Here is a 21256-nt window from a genome sequence, read left to right as displayed (position 1 = left end):
TCCTTTTAAACTAGTGAAACCAGTATTTACAGTCATCCTTAGGTTAAAGAGGAGGGGTGCTGGTGGGCAGACCTTAAATATCTGTAGAGACATGCTAGTCTCCTGCTGTTCCAGCACTGATTCTGATTTTCTATGCTTTCATCCAAGGTCTTACAAATGAAGGCTTAAAAGGACCCTTGGGGCTGTTAGGTTATTAACGATCTGTGAGCCTATGAATAGTATGTCCTTTTAGAACCTATCTAGCATTCTGTCTAAAGGGTGCATTAGGTTAATTTGAATTAGACTATTCATTTACTGATATATTCTGTAGCAGCCCCTAGTCTGGAAGAGGCTTTATTAAAGATAAGCTGCTTTTCACTTTCTCGTAATGCACAACATAGTAACTGCAATGTCTAAAATGTGGAGGATTGTAGTTTTAACACATTGTCGTAGTTAACATCACAAAACTCCATAAACTATTCCTCAGTGTGAACACAATGCCCGCAAACTTCAGATCACTGTACATACTGCTGCTGAGATCTCAGAAACTACAAGAAATGGGGAAGTTATTAAAACACACAAAAACATCACTCTTTTCCTCGTTTAGTGAACGGAACAAGTTCACATGTAGAGCACCTGTGACTGAGGAAACTGCAGCATACTAACATGCAACAACAAGTTTAGATAAGTTATGTTTTGAACTCTGACACATGATGCACAGTTATTCTTTTACTTAACAGGCTAATTATGTACTAGGTAACAAAGTAGTACGTGCTTCACACTAAAAAATTTAAGAAAACTAAGATGAGGCAGTCCTATTGCCAAACAACAGTTGTTATTTTGGTTACATGGTTATATTTGAAAAAAGAAGTTACGTCTTACCATAACGTTCCATCTGTGTTGTAGATCTTTTGTTCATTCATTACAGATAGGACCTTGTTTCCGTCCTCGGTACCGATACGGCCATTTTCCAGCTCGCAAAGCCAAAAACACTCAGCTAAGAACCTACCCACAATACCCCTCTCCTAGATACTCCAGATTGAGTTTGTCCACCCTAGATAGAAGATGTAGTAATAGGAAAAAAGGTAGGAGGCTCTGTCTGAGCAAATACTCTAACCAGGAGTTCTTAAAGTCCACCAGGAATCCAGGCAGGGGGAAGGAGGGAGGGAAATAATGAATGAACAAAAAATATACAACACAGATGGAACGTTATGGTAAGACATAACTTCTTTATCTGATGTTGTAAATCTTTTGTTCATACATTACAGACAGGACCAAGCCCCCAGCTACTGGAGTCATGGGTGTCCCTAAGGAAGGATATTCCTGAGCACCATAGAACCAAAAGATGCTCCTCCCCTGGAGGCCAAATCCAATTTGTAATGAGATATGAAAGTATGAGGTCTTGCCCAAGTAGCTGCTGCGCATATGTCATCCATAGAGGCTCTGGAATGAAAAACTACAGAAGTAGTCATAGAGCTGGTAGAATGAGCCTTTATTCTGGAAGGTAAGGGTAGCTTATTCTGTTGGTAGATAAAGGTAATGAAGTTTCTAAGCCAAGAAGATAAATTCACTTTGGAAACAGGTTTACCCAATCTGAGTCCTGCAAAGGACACAAACAATTGGTTTGTTTTACTGAAAGATTTAGTCCTGTCCAAATAACGAAACTGCCGGTGCACATCCAGGGTGTGCAAAAGGTACTCCCCTCTATTAGAATGCCTTGGTAAGAAAACTGGCAGGTCAATAGATTAGTTAATGGAAAAGCCAGAAATGACCTTGGGCAAGAAAGAAGGGTCAGTACGAAGGGACACCCTATCCGTATGGAAGATCAAATAAGGACTCATGACACTCAACGCCTTCAGCTCAGATACTCTTCCCACTGAGGTAAGTGCTACTAGAAGTAAGGTTTTCCATGTCAAAAATTGCAAATCACATAGTTTCATAGTTTAGTACTAGGCTATCTGCCCTGGGGCATTTGTAAGCCTAGCCATAGTGATGTGGCTTTCGCCACCCCATGAAATGGTACAAAAATGTACAGAATCGATTTAGAATACTGTGCCTCTGTCTAGTAGTGACACAGTGAAGGTCCCCTTATATAATAGAATTAGTTTACTGTGCCCCTGTCTAGTAGTGACACAGAGGTGACCCCTGGGGTAAACTTACGATCTCCCATCCACTCATCACGATTTCTCTTGAGAGTCTGTGAGGGGCTCTGCCTAACATGAACTGGGATTCTGTTCCAGAGCATGGGAAACCTCTGAGTTATGAATCTCTCCCTCCAGCATGTCCTATTCATACTTGTGCCGAGGTTTAAGTCTATAGCTCTCGTGGTTCTGATGGATTTGGATTTTTTGAGGTGGAGCATGTCCATCAGTTCCTGATTGGACATGGCCTTATACGTCAGGCACAGATCACCTCTGAGCAGGTGGTATGCTACTGAATAGAGCTGGAGTTTCTTTAGTCTGGCAGAATAAGACATATGTGGAGACCCTTGATCCTCTTGGTGAGGTACTTTTGTGGTCTCTCCAGCTGCTGTAAGTGCCGGGTGAGGTACATACCAAATGGGGCATTGTACTCCATCATGGGTCTGATGAGGGAGGAGTATAGGGGTACAATGACATCCTTGGATCTGGATGTGAATCCCTTCATGATAAGGTGTGCAAGGTAGAATGTCTTTCTAACCACTTTGGCAATGTGGGTGTCAAATGAGAGGTCGCTGTCGACTTGGGTCCCTAGGTCTCTGATTACTTTACTCAGTGGGTTACTGTCTATGTGATAATTTGTGGGTACTTTGTTTTTCCCAAAGGGGATGACTATACATTTTTTGGCATTTAGTTTAAAGCCATGACTCCGGCACCAGTTGTCCGTTTCTGTGAGGCCTTTTTGTAGGATGTATGTGTCAGCTGGTGTATCGACTATGGCGCCTAGTTTGCAGTCATCTGCGAACTTTGTCAGCCACAACCCTCCCATGTTTGCTTTAACATCTGAGAAATAAATGCCAAACAAGAGGGGTCCCAGGACAGATCCCTGTGGGACACCACTTGTGACTGGCTTTGAGTCTGACATGGCTCCAGCGATTTTGACTTTATGGGTTCTGTCTTTTAGCCAGTTTGCAACCCATATAGTGACATAAGGGTTTACATTTAAGCTGTTGAGCTTATCTATGATGCCTGAGTGGGGTATTGTGTCGAAGGCCTTAGCCAAGTCCAGGTAGGCTGTATGGACTGCTTTGCCCTCATCAATGGCTCTAGTGACTGTTTCGAAAAAGTCAACCAGGTTCAAAAGGCAGGATCTGCCCTTTACAAAGCCGAACTGGGTGGGATCAAGTGTCTGTAGGTCCCCAATGTCTCTGTTTATGAGTTCCATAATGATTCTTTCCATAGCTTTGCAGAACAGGCTGGTTAAGTTTATGGGGCGGTAGTTCCCAGGGTCTGTAGAGGTACCCCCTTTGTGGAGTGGGACCACTGTTGCTGTACGCCAGTGTTCAGGTACATATCCTGTAGTAAGGCTAAGGTTAAATAGCATTTTTATGTACGGGTTTAGCTCCTCTTGGAGTTCACGTAGCACACAACCCGGGATACTGTCAGGTCCCATTGATGCTGTGTTTTTAGCTTTGCTGAGGGCGGCTCTCACCTGGACATCTGAGATGACAGGGAGATTACATTCAGCTGGGATAAGTATTTCTTCTTTTGGGGGTGAGGGAGGGGAGTAATTTGCACTGAACCTGTCTGCCAGAATGTTGCCAATGTCTGTGGGTTCAGTGTATTTTTTGTCGTTGTGAACTAACTCTGAGCATATCTGAGGGTTTCCGCCCAGGTTTCTAACATAGTTGAAGAAGGCTTTGTGGTTATCTTTAGTGTCCTTAGCGATTTTTCTCTCAAAGTTGGCCTTGGATGTTTTTATGAGAGAACTTAGTTTTCTGCTAGTGTTGATCAGAGATGTCTTCCCTTTATGGGATTTTGCTCTGTCGTGCAGTAGCTTCCTTCTTTTGTATACAATTTGTTAATGGCTGAGGTCCACCAGACAGGACGCTTGCCTTTGGTGGAGAGGGTCTTGGATTTATTTGGGATTGCATGATCCATGCATTCTTGGAGATGTCCATAGAAAGCATTTGTGAAGGATTCAGCATTGTGGGATGTGGTTTCCACTGGCCCAGTGGGCTTAAAGGATACCATCTCAGTCTTAAGAAGAGTGAAGTCGGCTTTTGAGAAGTTTTTCACTGTGGTCTTTTGTGCTGGGGGTGGAGGTGGGATATGTATATCCAGGGCGATTAGTTTGTGGTCAGATCTCACCAGTGAGGGGTATACTTCCGGTGTGGAGCATTTTGTCCCCATGTTTGTGATGATCAGGTCCAGTATATTATCTCCCCTAGTGGGAGAGGTGACTAGTTGTTCCAGTGCATTTGAATTTATGAATTCCAGGAACCTTTGGGCTAGGGTGTTAGGGCTAGAATAATGTACCCAATCTATGTTAAGGTAGTTGAAGTCTCCCATTATGATGGTATTTTGTGATACATTCATATCCTCCAGTGTCTTCAGGAAGGCTGAGTGGGGTTCCTGAGATTGGGAGGGTGGTCTGTAACATGCTACCAGTTGTATAGCAGTTTTGCCTATGGTTAGTTGCACCTGTATGGTCTCTGATGCTTCATGTGTTGCTACTAACCTGGAGGTGTGGGTGTCCTTGATGAATATGGACACTCCCCCTCCCTTTGTGGTTCTGCCTGGGTTTTGGGGCCGAAAAGCATGATACGAGGTATAGCCTGGTAGTGCTGGGGTGCTCTCAGGAGCCTTGAACCAGGTTTCAGTTACTGCACAGACGTCGATGTTCTCCATACTGAGGAGTGCTTCGAGTGCCTGCATCTTGAGATTGACTTCTGGCATTGAGCAGCATTACCCTTAGTTTTTTCCATTTTTGTTTTCTAAGGAAGTGGGTTTGTCTTTTGAGCCTTGCCTAAAAAAGGCACACTAGGGGTGGCAAGAGCCTTAGCCAATATCCGGAAGCCCAGTGGTGACAGGTGCAAGCCGTCCCTTGCGAAGCAGCGTGGCTTGCCCAACATGTCATCCCAAGCAGACAGACATTGGATCCCCTTAGAATGACACTAGTACTTGAGCCAATTATTAAAGCTGATCATCTTGTCTTTGTATTGTGGCATCATTCTTGGTGAGGGCAAGATGCTGCTCAGGGTCAGGGTCATACCAGCCTGGGCTACATAATCAGAGAGCTCCTCTATGTCTCTTTTCATGTAGTCCAGGGAGGTACGTCTCAGGTCAGTCACGCCAGCATGGAATATGACGGAGTCATATTTGTACTTGCTTTGGAGTGACCTGAGTGCGTGTGTTATGTGGCGGATCCTAGCTCCCGATAGGCAGTTCACAGTCACCCTCTCCTTGTTCAGCCTGGTAAGCGGGACATCAGTGTGTCTGACTATAGAGTCACCTATTACTAGTGTATCAGGCATGGTGTTTGGCCTTAAGGGCTGTGATTGTTTGACACACCGATTTATTGAAGTATGTGTTGCATGTGTTTTGTTTTGAGGTGGTGGATTTTTGGATGTCTGCTTTGGGAGCCTCTGTTGTTTTGGTAAGTTTTTTATTAGAGCCTCCCAGTATGTCTTTGTGTTTTTATGTGTTTGGTTTGCAGTTGTGGTAGGTCTATGTGGGACTGGGTTTGTTGTGTGTGTGGTTACCATCTCCTCCTGTCTGGTCATGCCAGCCCTGAGTTGAGAGAGTTCAGCCTCCAGTTTGGCTATATAGTTGCATTTCTCACATGTATTTGTGTTTGTTGGGAGGAGGAGAGGGTTGTCTGTGTACATGAGACAATTGTAGCATTGTCTCAAGATTCTCAGATTGACCAGCTGAACTGGAGAGGATGCCAGTAATCTACCACTCGACATGCTAGAATAGTATAAGGGAGTGCATGAATCAAAAGGCTTGAAAGGAGAACCTGTGAGAGACTGAAGCACCAAAGTCAAGTCCCAATGTTCTAAGGGAGGCTTGACCGGAGGTTTAACATGTAATACTTCTTTCAAAAAGTTCTTGCATAGGCGGTGTGACTTAACTGAAGAATTATCAAGATCATTATGAAAATTGTCGATAGCTGCTAAATGTACAGTGGTCGTTGAAGCTGAGGCTCCTGCATGCAAAAACAGTAGTCAGGTATTGTAGGATCTTTTGAATAGGCATAGAGAAAGAGTCTAAGTTCTGATCTTTGGCCCAAATAGAGAACCTAGTCCATTTACTAGAATAAACTTTCCTAGTGGAAGGTTTGTGTGAAGCCAGAAGAATTTAACAAACAGGAGATGGGATGTCAGGCAGCCTGGCAATCCTTGGAAGTGAAAGAACCAAATTGTGAACTTGAGACTGTACGGGTTCGGATGAATCAGTCTCTGAGGATGAGATAACAGGTCTTGGGAATGATCCAGGATCCATGGGTTGTGAATCAGATGAGGCCATAGGGAAGACCCCGTGGCCAGTCGTGCGTTAGAGTGTCCCTCGGTGATTCCTCCTGAGGGGGGATCAGGGCAAAGTAGCTTATGCATTTGTAGTTTGGGGTGGAAGCAAACAGGTCACAGCAAGGCTTGCCCCACCGTTGGAAGATCCATTCCACTGTTACAGGGTTGAGGGACCACTCGTGAGGCATCAGGATGTTCCTGCTCAGATTGTCCGCAATAAGGTTGGAACTCCTGGGAATGTGTGTCGCTATAAGGAAGCGGTTGGAAGCTATCACCCAGTGCCAAATCCTCATGACTTCCCGACACAGGGGGTAAGATCTGGTTCCGCCTTGCTTGTTGATATACCAGACGACTAACATGTTGTCTGACTGAATTGCAATGGTCCCAGAGGGTAGGGACGCATGGAACGCTTGCAATGCTAGGAGATCTGCCCTCCGTTCCAGGACATTTATGTGCAAATTGGCCTCCATGGAGGACCAGGTGCCTTGGACAGTCTTTCCCTGGAAATGCCCCCCACCCTAACAAGGAAGCGTCTGTGGTCACCTTGGTCATGGGCTGGGGAAGACAGGATGGTCAACACCAAAGATTCGTTTGTGGGTTCATCTGCCATAACATTTCTTTCTTACAACAGTTTGAAAGACGTATCATGTGGTCGAGTGGGTAAATTAGCAATGACCATTGTGCGGAAAGGAGCCACTGTAGGATTCTCATGTGCAGTTTCATCAGTGGTACCAACATAATGGCAGCCACCATGGAACCTAAGAGTTGCAGTACAAGATGTGCTGGTACATAGGTAGAAGGTCTTGGATTTGGTGTGTTATGTTTGATAACCTGTGAAGGGGGAGAGAAGCTTGACATGATGTTGTCGAAGACTGCTGCAGCGAATTCCAGTGTCTTCATTGGAGACATTGAGATGTGTCCTTGTTGATTGTAACCCCCAAGCGGAGAGCAAGACCTTGAGTGTAAGAAGATTCCTGGTCGGAGTGGTAAGGAACCAATCATCTAGATAGGGAAACACCTGAAATCCTTGTCGAAGATGAGCTACCACAACTGCCATACATTTGGTGAACACATGAGGGGCTGTCGAGAGACCGAATGGCAGTCCCCTGAACTGGTAGCGATTGGCTCCCAGCTGGGAGCGGAGATCCATCTTTATGTGGTAGTAAGCATCCTGGAGGTTTATGGAGCACATCCAGTTATCCCTCCCTAGGAAGGGAAGAATGGACTGTATCATGACCATCTGGAAATTTTTAAGTCTGATAAATTTGTTCAATAGGCTGAGATCAAGGATTGGTCTCCAGTCCCCTGTCTTTTTTGGCACTAAAAGGAACCTTGAGTAAAACCTGGATCCTGTCTGGTCTGGTGGTATTGGTTGGATGACTCTTTTTTTTCCTTTGCAGCTTTTCTATTTCCAAGGCTGCTAATTCCCTCTGATTGGGTGCTACATCAGGGATGAAAGTTGAATCGAATGGTATTTGGTAGCGTCTGGACATTATTCTCTGCCTCCAAACATCTGTAGTAATACGATGCCAGGCTGGTAGATGCAGAGAAAAATGACCCCCGACTGCTTCCAGAGGAAAGCAATCTGGCCGCTGCTCAGGAGCGTTGGTAGGGTCTGCCGGAGAAAGAATCTCTAGCACCTTGGTTATGCGGACCCCCTGTACCCCAAAAAGGACATCTTCCACATGAGTTGCCTCCTCTGCCCAGGGGGGATTGTTCACCACGAGTGTCACGAAAAGGTCCTTAGGATTTCTTGAGCCACATATTTCCTCCCTTTTGGTTCCTGGAGTAGGACCTCTGGGGGTTGGAAAGGTGTATGCCCACAGCTGAATAGGTCTTTCTGTCTTTCTCACTACGTGTAAGTGTATCTCGTGCTTTGGGTCCACAAAGTGCAGATTTGTCGACAGGTGCATTGATGAAAGAAGATTTAAAGGGGTCTGCGAAGTCACACAACCGCATCCAAGCATTACGTCTCATGACAACGCCTGATGCGGCAGCTCGAGCTGCCCCCTCTGTGGAGTGAGATATCAAATGCATCGAGGAGTTTGAGATGGATTCACGGGTGTCTAGCTGTGAGGCGACAGTATCATGCACCTCATCAGGCAGTACCCCACCAAAGAGGGAGACCTTTCGGAATTTAGGTCTCTTTGAAGGCGAGTAAAGTGTGCCAGATAGTACAGTGACCGAATGGCGCTGAAGGATAGATCCGTTTCCCTAGTCTGTCTATGGTCTATAACTCTGTTTTGAGGGTGGACAGTGGAACTATCTTTTGCCATTTCCCTCTTGGTGGCTGCCGCCATGACCATAGAACCAACTATCAACTGCTAGGACCAGTGGGGCTGGTCTTCGGGTGTAGATAAAATTTTTTGTCTGGCCTACGAGGGACAGGTTCTGTTTTGACCGGGGCCTTCCAGGCATGCTGCACAATGATTTTAGCAAGGTTATCTGCCAGTGGAGTCACCTAGGAAGTAGGTGAGTGGGTAAGGAAGGCCTGCAGGAACACCGATCCCTCAGAAGAAGGGTTATAGGACTTCCAGTCTCCCCGCTGCTTGAGGATTTTGAGAATGGATCTGAATGAGATGTCATCTGGGGAAGACCGTGGGGACCCTTCCCCCTCATAACAATCAGTGTCTTTGGTGATGGATTCCTCCGGTGAATCAAGGTGCTTCCTCTTGCACCATTTCTTCCGGGGTGGCTCCCCAGTAGGATCTTCTGAGGAGGACTCCAGAGAAGGGGTTCCCTTCAAAGTGGTTTTTTGTGACTCCCATGCCCGGGGTCCCGAAATAAAGGGTTGGGAGAGGTGCATGCTAGGTGAGGGTTCTTATACTGATGTCATTGCTGCTGACTGCGAGTCGACTACCTGTAGTGCAGGCCCACCTGAGGAGGGATATGGGAGTCCGGAACTGAGAGGTACAACCTCGGAACCAGGGTCGCACCTTGTCGTGAGGAGCTCTGAGAGAACTGGAAGCCATTGGACATGTGGACATAGACGGTGCCTGCAAAAAAAATAGGAGCCGGGCTAGGTACCAAGGTATGGATGGTCCAAGCACTGCTTCAGGAGAGCATCAATTCCACCGGAGCCGATGCAGCAAGGGTGGACATTGCCAACAGGAAAAACACTGCTGTCGGAACCGAGACAGTATGCACCGTCATGGAAGTATCTTGTCCTTGGCAGGTATTCGAGTTTTGGAGCCGAAGAAACTGTCGGCACCTTGGCTAGGGATGGTGCCGAAGCAGGTACAATCATCGGAGCCGATGTCTGATCCAAGGACAGCACCGAAGTCGGTGGTGCTGAGGTCAGAACCGAAATAGGGGTGAATATCATGGATGGCACCATGAGAGGAGACAGAGTCTGGTGCCGAAGAGGTCTGCGCCAAGAGCCCCGGCGAAGCATGGCACCGACTCTGTTCCGTAACTGACGGTGATGCAGGAACAGAGCGACTGTTTGTCCTTTTTTTTTTTTTTTTGAGGGGGTGAGACCTCGGACCCAGATGGAGCCTCTGAAAAAGGTGTCTTGAGTAATCCGTTTTTCCTTATGTTTTTTGGTCTTTGGAGGGGGGGAGACCTCGGACCCAGATAGAGCCTCTGAAAAAGGTGTCTTGAGTAATCCGTTTTTTCTTGTGTATTTTGGTCTTTGGAGGGGGTGAGACTTCCGACCCAGATGGAGCCTCTGAAAAAGGTGTCTTGAGTAATCCATTTTTCATTATGTTTTTTGGTCTTTGGAGGGGATGAGACCTCAGAGACAGATAGAGCCTCTGAAAAAGGTGTCTTTATTAATCCATTTAAGATAAGTTTTTTTTTTTGCGTTCTGCTAGTGTACAATTACTAAAACTAGCACAAATGTCACAGTCAGCTTTAATATGATCCACGCCCAAACAGTAGACGTGTATCTGAGTTGGGCATCTTACGTCCACATTTGTCACACTGTTTAAATCCCAACTTAGCTTCGTCTGACATAGTAAGGCAAGAAGGCTATCCTATAGAAAAATTAAGGGAGAAAATACAAATGATGTTATTTTAAAAAATACCACTAGTAAAAAGGAGAGAGAGGAGAGAGGGACAGTACCAAAAAAGGTAAAAATTAAATTACCAAGGAAAAGGGTGGGAAATAGGCCTAGGTTATAGGCGACAGTGAGAAAGGGCTAACTTAATTAAAAATTAAATAATTTTGAAGAGAAACAGTCTTAAAATTAACAAATTTCTACTTAATTTTGAGAGAGATGGCTAGCACGTCTGACTAGGAACATGGCAAATGGGATCTGGAGTATCTAGGAGAGGGGCATTGTGGGTAGGTTCTTAGCTGAGAGTTTTTGGCTTGCGCGAGCTGGAAAACGGCTGTATCTGTTCCAAGGATGGAACCGAGGTCCTATCTGTAATGTATGAACAAAAGATTTACATCATCAGATGTGATGTTTCTTATCAGGGAAATCATTGCTGTGGCTGGTCATGGTCCTTTTTATTTCTGAGCAGTTACAACATAGGTTACTTACTTAAAGATGACTGCTGTTCAAGGTGTCTATATTGCTGCTGTCAGGGAAACTGTGCATTTCTTTACCACTGAGCATTACAGGTCTGAGCATTCATTTTGAGGGGCAAAGTAAGGTTTACAAATGAAATCCTGACTAACGTCATCTCTCTAAATAATATCATATTTAGTTCATTCCTCAGCAAGATTGTCCCATGATCCTGAGCCTAAAGAAAATAACAAAAGTTTATGTAGCTCCTGTAGTAACTTCAGGAGCTTGAAACCACAGAATATTCACTTCAGCAACTCCCAGTTACATCAGTAGGTCTTTTTCATTTTTTTAACTGTTTCTTTTTAATACTTTAATTAGTCAAAGTAAAGAATATACGTCTGGCTTCCTCCTATTGATGAGGGTAGAGTCCCACTGAGGTGAGAGGCAGGCATAAGAGTTGTGAACAGATGGTAAAAATGATCCATCTTGTGGCTGGAGGAGAATTCTTAGCAGAATTGACCTAATTGATCCCTGGCCTGTGATATAGGCTTAACCTGAAGGACCCTATCTAAGGTATCTTAGCCGAGTAGTCCCTTTTCCACTGATTAGAGTTCAGGATCATTTTTAGGACTCTTTCAATGCCCATGTTCACACACACACACACACACACACACACACACACACACACACACACACACACACACACACACAAAATGTCTTGCTTCCGACTTGTGTTTTAGGTGAAAAATACTGTGCCTGCCTTTTCTGTCTGTGTGACATGCGATCTACTTCCTTAGGTCACTGTTGCTATATTGCAGTATCTCTGGATTATCTCACCAAAGTAACCGACAACCCATGTGGCGTACCAAAGCCATAAACCTTCCATATGCTCATATGTCCAGTGTATGACCTAGGCCCATAGGTATACATAAGCAGATGTAGGAGCACAAGATCTTTAGACTGTCTTGCAGCCAGACCAGACGCAGCAAAAAAGCAGAAATTCACAAAAGCATTGACTACGAAAAAGAGCCAGTTATAAAAACTGGCCATTTCTCTTCCACTGTCAGAAAATCCCGGCTACAAAAAAAACAGGTCAAGCATCATCTGTGTAGTGGTACTTTTAGGGAAAGGGCTTTTAGTAATGTTTAATGTTCAGGGCTAGGATTAGTGATAGGGATAGAGGTGGGTTTAGGGTTATCACATGTTTGCCTCCATGACCACCCTTACTCCAGTGTGCTAACTGTACCCCGGCCCTACACATTGCACTGCTAATATCCCTTTCCCAGCAGTTCTACTACACAAGGCAAAAGGTCATAGCAAATACAGCACCAGGCACAATACTAAATCTATCGTCTTACTGAACTCAAACACTGGCACATACTCACTAATCACTATAATGTGATCTCGCACATTTTTACAATCACCGTATTTTCTGTCAAACTGTCATTTACTTATCTACAGTATCATACAAATAAGCAGTCACTCATCTGTGTTGTCACTTTTTTTGTTTTTATGTCCACACCAAATTGTTGACCACCTGAGTATTCAGCTCTTTGAACTGAGCTACATATTCATGCATTTATTGAATGTAATGCATTCTGTTTAATGTTTTGTGGTATTCATGTTATTTAATCTTTTTTTTAAGAGCTGAAGCATGCCAACATCGTATTGCAGAACTTAATCCTTATGTCGAAGTATATTCTATGACTACACCCTTGGATGCAGCTACAGATCTGTCCTTTCTACAGCAGTATCAGGTAACAGCAGTTGTTTGCATTAGTCATTATTCAGTTGCATTTTTGCTCTTTGCTGTATCATATCAGCCCACATCCACCAGCTTGCATCAAAACATAACTGGCATAATCAATTATTTGTTAATGATACAGGTGAGTGGCAGGCTTATTTTTCCTCATAGGAATGCTGGAATATTTAGAGTTAGTGGCTGAGCATTTAATCAATTAAAAATTGCCAGCTGAGAGCAACACCCATTTTTGTTATTTCACCTAACTTAGTCCTGTAATATCTACATTAAAATGTTAAAGCACAGTTCTTACAAGGCTGCAGCAAATTCTCACCACCACTTCTGCACACCACATTCTAATGTATTCTTTTAGTTCCAATCCTTAGTTCCATTTGAAAGCTTGGAAATCTGAAAGAGTTGTTGAAAGACACACCACAACAGTTGATATAGGGTTACCACCTGTCCCACTTTGTGAGGGACAGTCCCTCTTTGGGCAGTTGTGTCCTGCAAAAAAATTGAAAAAATGGCAAATGTCATGAGATTTTAGGACAAACATATTTCCTATATTTTATGTAATAGTTGCATAACAAAGTTATTCTGTTTCTGAAACACCTAAATGTTATAAGAAACATAATAAGCAACTAAAATGCTACAAGAATAAGCATTTATTTAGGCAAAAAAGTGAAGTTCTGTCCTTTGTACTGGCCGTGGGTATGTTTTGCCTTGCAAAATCTGACGTTTGTACAAAAATGTCCCACTTTGGGCATTTGAAAAGGTGGCAACCCTAAGTTGATACTGATGTATGTGAGGTGAAGATTTACCGACCTGCCTGTGTTGTAATAGTTTGCGAATGTGTAACTCAAGTGAAGCAGTAATTTAGTATTACTGAGAAGCCTGTTTTCCTTTTTTTCTAGATTTCATGCTACTCTGTGATATCAGCATGCTATGTATGAGGTTTACTGTCACCATCCTGTAGCCCATATGCTTGAAACCCACAGTCCTGAAACCATAATATCGAACTCCTGAGCTTGCTTCCCCTGCAGGACCCCTGTCTGCACTATTTCCTGTGTTTTTACTGGTAGGGAATACAGTATTCAAGATTTTTAGACATTTTGATCTTTTGATATTATGGTTTTAGGATTATGGGTTTCAAGCGTATGGGCTCCAGGATTGTGATAGTAAATGTGTGTTTGCGTAGAACATCGACAAGCAGGAAACATTAGCTAAGACTTTGTAGTTTTTTACATTTCTGATTTTTTTCATATTTGGAAGACTGATGGGACAGCCATTGAACGTTGTAGCTGTCCACTAAAGGAGGAAAGTGTACATAATGCCTGAAGCTCAAGTCCACAAGTTCAGTTCTGTTTCAGCTGTTTGCACATGGATGCAGTTTGGTCAAGGGTGGAACACCCTATGCTACGCTTAATTATTACAAGAGGATCATAAAAAGGAGAGGTGAAATCCAGGGTGGTGGCATAGAAATATGAGATGTGAGGACATGAAAGTGCTGTAATATAGAGGAGTAAAATTAGGTTCAAAGAGGAATAAGGATAGTGAAGATGAGGAGCAAGTCAGGAGTTGGTGGAAGGGTTCAAGAAAGGGAATAAAGGCTTTTCTAGAAATGTGTCAAAAATGAGGCAGCATAAGAAGGACACACCCGGTCATTTTGAGTAAGGATTGAATGACATCATTGAATACTGAGGTACATGCAAATTTGAAAGAATACTTTGCTTCTCTCTTCGTAAAGGAGGGTGAGTGAAGTGGGTACCATACTGGGTGGAAGCTAGGACAGAGTAGAGGCAGCACTCGATGAGCACCAGGATAGAAATGGAGAATATTAAAATGGAGCTGGCTGCCTTAAGGGGGGGGGGGGGTCTAAGGTCTTGTGACCAGACAGACTACAGGCCAGTATCCCCAGGAATATGCATTTCAGGCTGTCCTATTCCCTTAATAGAAATCTTGAGTTGATTACTGGCTGGTGCAGAAGTGCCCACCAACTGGAAGATGGCAAGCATGAGTTACCTTGTAGTATGGATGGAGCAGGAAGTCTGTAAATGTAGGCTGGCTGGCTGAGCGGAGGTAGGGAAATCATGAAAAAAATATTTAGGCTAAGGTTGTTTGCTCTCTTTGGAAACAGCAACCTCCAGGACAAGAAGCCACATGGGTTCATGGCCAGGAGGAGCTGTTGTTCAGATCTGACCCAGTTTTACAGTTTGGTTGGAGGGAAGTAGCAGTCTGCTCGGCTTCATTGGAGATGTTTACTGTTGTCCTATAGAAGCATCTGTTTGGCAGAGTGCAATGGATGGTATAAGTCAGACGGAGGAAGCTGACTTGCAGCATGTCTGAGAGTACGGCACAGAGCTGTGCTGAGAGAATGAAGGAACAGACTGGTTAACTACTGCCAAGTTCTGTCCTAGGTCAAGTATTCCTCTTCCTTGTCTTAAGAATGTCTGACAAAGTAGAAAAGTGGATCATCCTCTTCACAGTTGACACAAGCATAGGTTCAGCAGTGGAGGAAGGGTGGAATGAGTTGGAAAGCCTTACCAGTAGGCAGAAAGGTGGCAGCTGATGTTTATTGCAGACAAATGCAAAATACCTCATTGGGGTACAGCATCCCTGTTGTAAAGTATCAATTGATGGTAGTACAGATGATACTGAAACAGGAAAAATATCTTGGGTGTGTGTCACGGTATACATTTATATTGTCGTAAATGAACATATCGATCGCACATTTGGGCGAACCAGATGCGCAAATTTCAAACTTTGACATTCTCAGAAGTTCGAAAATCAGCAAATCGAACAGCTGATTCGCTGATTTTCAAACCAAAATGTCAAAGATACAACGTAATGCGCCCCCCACACCCCCCTACTTTAATATACTAATTCCGAGAATGCACTACAGTGGGGAAAGGGATCATTTCCTGATCCCCGCTATAGTGCAATCCGCATCCACAATGTCGAATCTGCAATGAGCGAATGCCAGTGTGCATTCGCCCATTGCACATTCGGACTGTTTTTTTTTGAGGTTTTGCCACTATGAAAACCTCCTTTCAAACAAAGCGGATTTGCATGAGTGCATAACGCATTTATGAAGGTAAACCATGTGTCACACCTGGTTTGGATCACTAGTAGTAGAATGAAGGTGTTTTGCTGGCAGCAGACAGAATGCTTAGCTGTATCCTCATCAGGGTAGACTGCAGAAAAAAATGAAACACTTGCTCTGCCAGACACCGACAATGCCTTATCTTGAGGAATGCATGCAGTTCTGGATGTTGAACAAGCGATGGCACATCAGAATGTTGGCTGGAGTCCCACCTAATGTGTGCGCGATGAAGTAGAAAGGGTATGACCAGACTTTTAAAGAAGTTGGAGCACTTCTCACTGGAGAAGAGTCAAGGCAGGAGAGCTGTCGGGTTACACAAGATCCTAATGGGGAGATAGGAGGAGGTCACCCTGAGCAGAAAGGATGAGGGATGACATCAGAAAGGCGGCAGATTGTAGGGAAAATGTGCTACCTGGGTCTGTTAAAATATTTTTTCATACAGAAGGCTGAGTACCTATGGAATGGACTTCTGTCGTTTGAAATAGAAAGGAAATCTATGAAAAGATTCAAGAGGCTATGTGACAGAAAAAAGAGAGGAAGAAGGATGGTGTATTGATGGAACCTTCAGTGTGCATAATATACAAAATGGTGTCGTCCTATACTCAGAGAAATGTACTGTATGCCAACAATTTCATTTGCAAGAAGTATTTAATAGCATCAGATTCCATGGCAATTAGAATAAGAAAAAGAAAGTTGATAGGTGTTATCATTTCAAAATATACTAGTTCTTCGTCTGACCCTCTGTGATACCTGTTGTCCAGGTTATAACCCTGAGAGAGATTGTGGTGTCCATTTAGGTCAGCATCTCTCATTTGCCCACTTCTCATAGCAGATGGGTAATAATTTACTACCACAGCTTAAACATATTTAAGTAACCTGGTAACTTTGGACACGTGAAAGGCAGTGAGCATACATTTATTAATGTTCAGATTGGACTGTGCCTTTCCAGTCCTAGCATTAAACTCATGACTGAGTACTGTGTTATTAAAACTGAAAATTAAATATTCAGATTTATGGACTAGAGTCCAGTTGGCATAATGGTTAAAATCTTTGTTTTCCATACACAAGGTTTGACCCTGACCTCTGACCAGTGCCTGTTTGGAGTCTCTGTTTGGTTCCTCTCATCTCCAAAAAACATGCTGAGTGTTTCCATCTCAGTCACCCAAGGATGTAGCTGTGGGCAGCAGCAGACTTTAGATGGTGCTCTACAGAGGGAATAATTGTATAGATGAACTGCTTCTGTCATCTGCTGTGATATGCATTATCCACAAGATAGGAGAATGTGGATCATGGACTGTGAGCCATGGCAGGGCTAGCTACTTGACAGTGTAAAAATATGGCTCTAGGTGATCTGGTTGTATTGAGTAATGTTGCCAAAAAGGACATGGTATTTGCCAGTGATAAAAGGGTTGAGAGTCTGTCCTACTCCGACTTATGCCAGGACCCATGCTAATGGTGGGAGAGGTGTATGTGATGTTAGTGGCCAGTGTGTGCCCATCATAAAGCCCAGCGCCCCTGGTTCCGGTAGGCTTCTGGCCAGCTGTTCAGTTGCTTAGAGTGAAAGTTGGATGTAAAACCAGTTAACCTGCCAAACATGAACTAAGAATTGTCACACTCCTTGTCAGTTTACTGACAAGATGAGGCTTGGAAGTGGATGACATGATGCTAAGGAGGAGGCTGAACATCCTGTGTATCCAGGAGACAAGATGGGAGGGCAGTGAAGCAAAGCCACTTGGCTTGGGGTCTACAGTCTACTACACAGGTGGAAGACCGGCTAGAAATAGTGTGGGAATTGTGCTGAGGGAGTGGCTTCAGAAGCCAATAAGGGGTGTCATCGGAATTAGTGACAGACTTATGACTCCAGAGTAATGATAGGGCAGTGTTCATAATCTCAGCCCTTTAACCGGTGGACAAATGTGATATCAAGTTTCTTTCTTGGAAAATGACCTTTTTAGTAGCTATTGTAGATCAGAGTATGTATGTTCCTTTAAGAGCTATTCCAGTCAGTGAGCACGTGCAAGCAGGAGTGCCATTTTGTAGTGAGCAGCCCAGGTGTAAGCATGCGTTTGTGTAATAGTCAGTTTGTTTACGTTTAATGTTACCGTTCTCCATCCTGATGTGTTTGTGTATAATAAACTACTTAAGTGAGCACCCAGCCTAAGTGTCTTCTTGAATATACACAAGACTAGCAGCATGGTGTTAGAATGGGATGCAAAGTAAAACAACTTCTTTGAGACCATGAGGCAGGCAGTTATAGTTGGAGGAATATACAGCAGTGGATCATCCCTGCTCAACCAACTCACACGCAGGTCAGAAAGACAAATCCAGGTACTAAAACTCGTTTAAATTACTTTTTACTCGAAAATGACAAAATGACTTTCTAATTAAAATGTTCAAAACTACGATATGTGTGTAAAAACAATTGAAATGCTTATAGAAGTGTTTGAAATAATTTCTGAATTGTGTAAAATGTGTAAAAAGGAAAAAAAATGACCATATTTTTTTGCTATGTGCTTTTTTTGCGTTAACTAAAGCTGTCCGAGATAATCAAAGTGTGCAAAGTGTTCACAAGTAGGTGTAGTATTACAGTACAGTTATTTCACAGAATATGGTCATTTCAAAGAGGTTATGGTGCCACTGAATATTTTTCATGTACCTGGTGTGTGTGTATTTGAATATAATTATAAGGGCATTTTGTTGGTATGGCAGAAGGATTTCACAGACCAGCTCCATTTGTATTTGATAATTTGCTGAAAACTGAAGTGTGTGTGAGCCAAAGTACGATATTTTCATACAGGCTGTATGTATATCTGTGTCAGAAAAAGCAAAGGCATGTATTCTGCTTAATTTAGCTAGTTCAGAAGCCATTGAAAGGGCGCGTTCATTTGTGTATGCCCCAGCTGTGTATGCAGGGGAGGGGGAAACCTCCATATAGTGGTACCGGCTGAAACCTGGAAAGACTCTTGAGTGCTTAAAACATAAATTTAGAGAAATGTGTAACTCCCAAATGAATATTACGATGGAAAGCCATATATTTTACACAGGAGATCAAAAGCCTGGTGAAACTTTTGCAGCATATATAACTGACTTGAGAAACCAGGCAAAAATGTGCAACTTTGGTGATTTAAGAGATGAGTTGATAAGGCAGTCTTGTGTGTGGTATTAAAAATGATGCAGTGAGAAATATTTTGCTTTGAGACAGTGATTTAACTTTAAGTAAGGCCTTAGAAATTTGTCAGATATATGAGCTCACAGAAAACCACACAAATATACTTACAAATGAGAAATGCATGCTTCCAGTGCCTTCCACTGCTAATGTTGATTGTGTGCAGCATGAGGTTAAAAGACACAGGCCTAAGGGTGTGGCCATACCCAGAGCCAGGGTAGCTTCAGTAAAGTCCAGAGCATGCTCAGTGAGTAAATCAAAAGGGCTCATGGTTGCTTCCAACTCTAACACCATCCATAAGCCAAAGAAGTTAGCTGCATTACCAAACTGTATTGTTAATTGTTGAAATTCTGGGGGAGATCGTGAGCCCAAAAGAGAAAAGTGCTTAACTTTTGGTCAGTAGTGCCACACATGTAAAAAGTGGAATCATTTCAAAAGGTGTTGTATATCGAAAGGGACACATTATTTCATTAAAAGAGAACATTCAAAGAGGCAAGTTGATCAAGTAGAAAGCTGAGACCCTACTTTTTATGTTGATAGTGGGTCTGTGCTTGGTGAAACAGTGAATGCAGTAGATTTGTGGGCAAAGAATGAAGTAATGTGAAGTTGTTTAATCTTGCCGTTTATTCTCACTGATGGGTTTGGAGCCGATAGCAAAGCTCAAGGTTTGCCAGTAGCTCGAGACCAAGCCCCCTTATCCCACAATGCACTGCTGGAATTACCCCAGATCTAGTTTGCCGTGGCACGAGAAATCTCGGTGATCCAGCTAGCTCGGACCATTTGTGAGAAAAAACAGCAAGTTTTGATAAAAAAAAAACTTTTTTTTTTATTTAGATATTTTCATATAGATAGTTGTGTGTTAGTGTTTAAAATTTTAATAAGACAATCTATAGTTTTGGATAGTTAGTGCCCTGTTGGCTTAGTTGTTTTGTGTGGGCCTTTTAGCCCTATTTAGAGTTATTAATCTCTTTTCTAATAGTCATGGTTTTTCTCTGTGGGCCTCTTTAGCCCTGTATTTGTAAAATATAGTTAATTGTTATAGATAGTGCCCAGGTTGGGCTTAGTTGCTTTGTGGGTCTTTACAAGTAAAGTAAGGACTTTACTGTATTAGTTTTTTGCAGTATACTGGTTTGTTTTACCTTTACTATGTCGGATGACAAGGAAAAGTCCCATCCTAAATCTGGATTCAAGAAATGCCCAGATTGTGGGCAGAAAATGTCTATCACTGACGGACACATTCAATGTGTCTACTGTCTGGGGGCTAAATACCTCCAAGACACTTGCAGCATTTGAAATTCTTTTTCTTCAAGAGTCCTCTTGGAGAGAAGGAGGAAGCTAATAGACAGGGGGATTACTGCAGCATTCCTTTTCTGATGTGTTGAGTAGCCATGAAAGTATTAGCACGTCATCCAAATCCACAAAATCTTCAGATCCCAAAGTGGCAAAAAAGTCAAAAGCTTCAGAGGGAGGGTCACCGGTTCCACAGACCTCGGAACCGAGTGTACCTTTGATTCGGAGCCAGCTCTCAGGATTGGAGCTGGTCTCTGAAGTTCCCTCTTCTCCTCTGCTCCAGTCAGCACCTTTGGTGCATTCATCTAAGTCCTCAGTCAGCCTTTCAGATTTGGACATGGATCGGCTAGTGCAGAAGCTTTTACAGGCACCAGGACTTGCCAAATTATTGTCGGCCCCGACCAGCTCATCGGTGCCAAAGACCATGGAACCAGATTTGTCTACTCCTCCTCCAAGCCGTACTGGACTCTCGGAGCTGAAGGAAACTGAACCGTTGATTGTCGAACCTTTGGAGCCGATACCCGCACCGGTGTTATCGGCTCCATCTACTCTGATGTCCTTGGCACCGACCAAGGACTCTAGGAGCCGACGCTGTCCCATCTGGTCTGGGGAGGATAGTTGGACCCATTTGTTGGTGCTGACTCTTCCTCTCGGGGCTTCGGCTTGGATGAGCTCGGCTCCTGGCTCGGAGCTCATGGTTTCGGTGTGGGAGGATCGGATGGTACTTTCGGGTCCGTCTACTCCTTCTCATCGGAGCCATGGTGCCTTCGATGCTATGAGGAGAGTTTTGTATCCAAAGACAACGTCTGCATCGGTTCGGCCTTCCCTCTCCCCTCAAGCTCCTGTATCTGCTTTTTTCGTCTACCGGTCCCACTAAGCGTAGAGACCCTGAGCCTCAAGTACCCCCACAGGGCGTTCCCTGCTTTTCTGAGTCCTCCCCAGATCCCCCCACTGAGGAGGTGCCCAGGAAGAGACTGCGCAAGAGGAGGCAGTTAGACTCCCCACAGGAATCTTTGACATCTGACACGGACTTGGATGAGTCAGAAGGGTCCCCTCGATCCCCCTCTGAGGA

General features: G+C 43.8%; 1 protein-coding gene across 1 annotated transcript in view; it reads left to right on the top strand.

Moving 5' to 3' along the window:
- UBA6 (ubiquitin like modifier activating enzyme 6) overlaps positions 1-21256 on the top strand; it is a 2440735-nt gene that overhangs the window by 340327 nt on the left and 2079152 nt on the right. The window contains exon 5 of the mRNA XM_044060993.1: positions 12530-12641. Coding sequence (XP_043916928.1) covers positions 12530-12641 — 112 coding nt within the window. The remainder of the gene's footprint in view (positions 1-12529; positions 12642-21256) is intronic.

The sequence above is a fragment of the Protopterus annectens genome, chromosome 2.part0 (assembly GCF_019279795.1).
Source record: "Protopterus annectens isolate FY-2018-M chromosome 2.part0, PAN1.0, whole genome shotgun sequence".
Classification (NCBI taxonomy): domain Eukaryota; kingdom Metazoa; phylum Chordata; order Ceratodontiformes; family Protopteridae; genus Protopterus; species Protopterus annectens.
The sequence above is the reverse complement of the archived record's forward strand: the minus strand, read 5'-3'. Positions and strand labels throughout refer to the sequence as shown.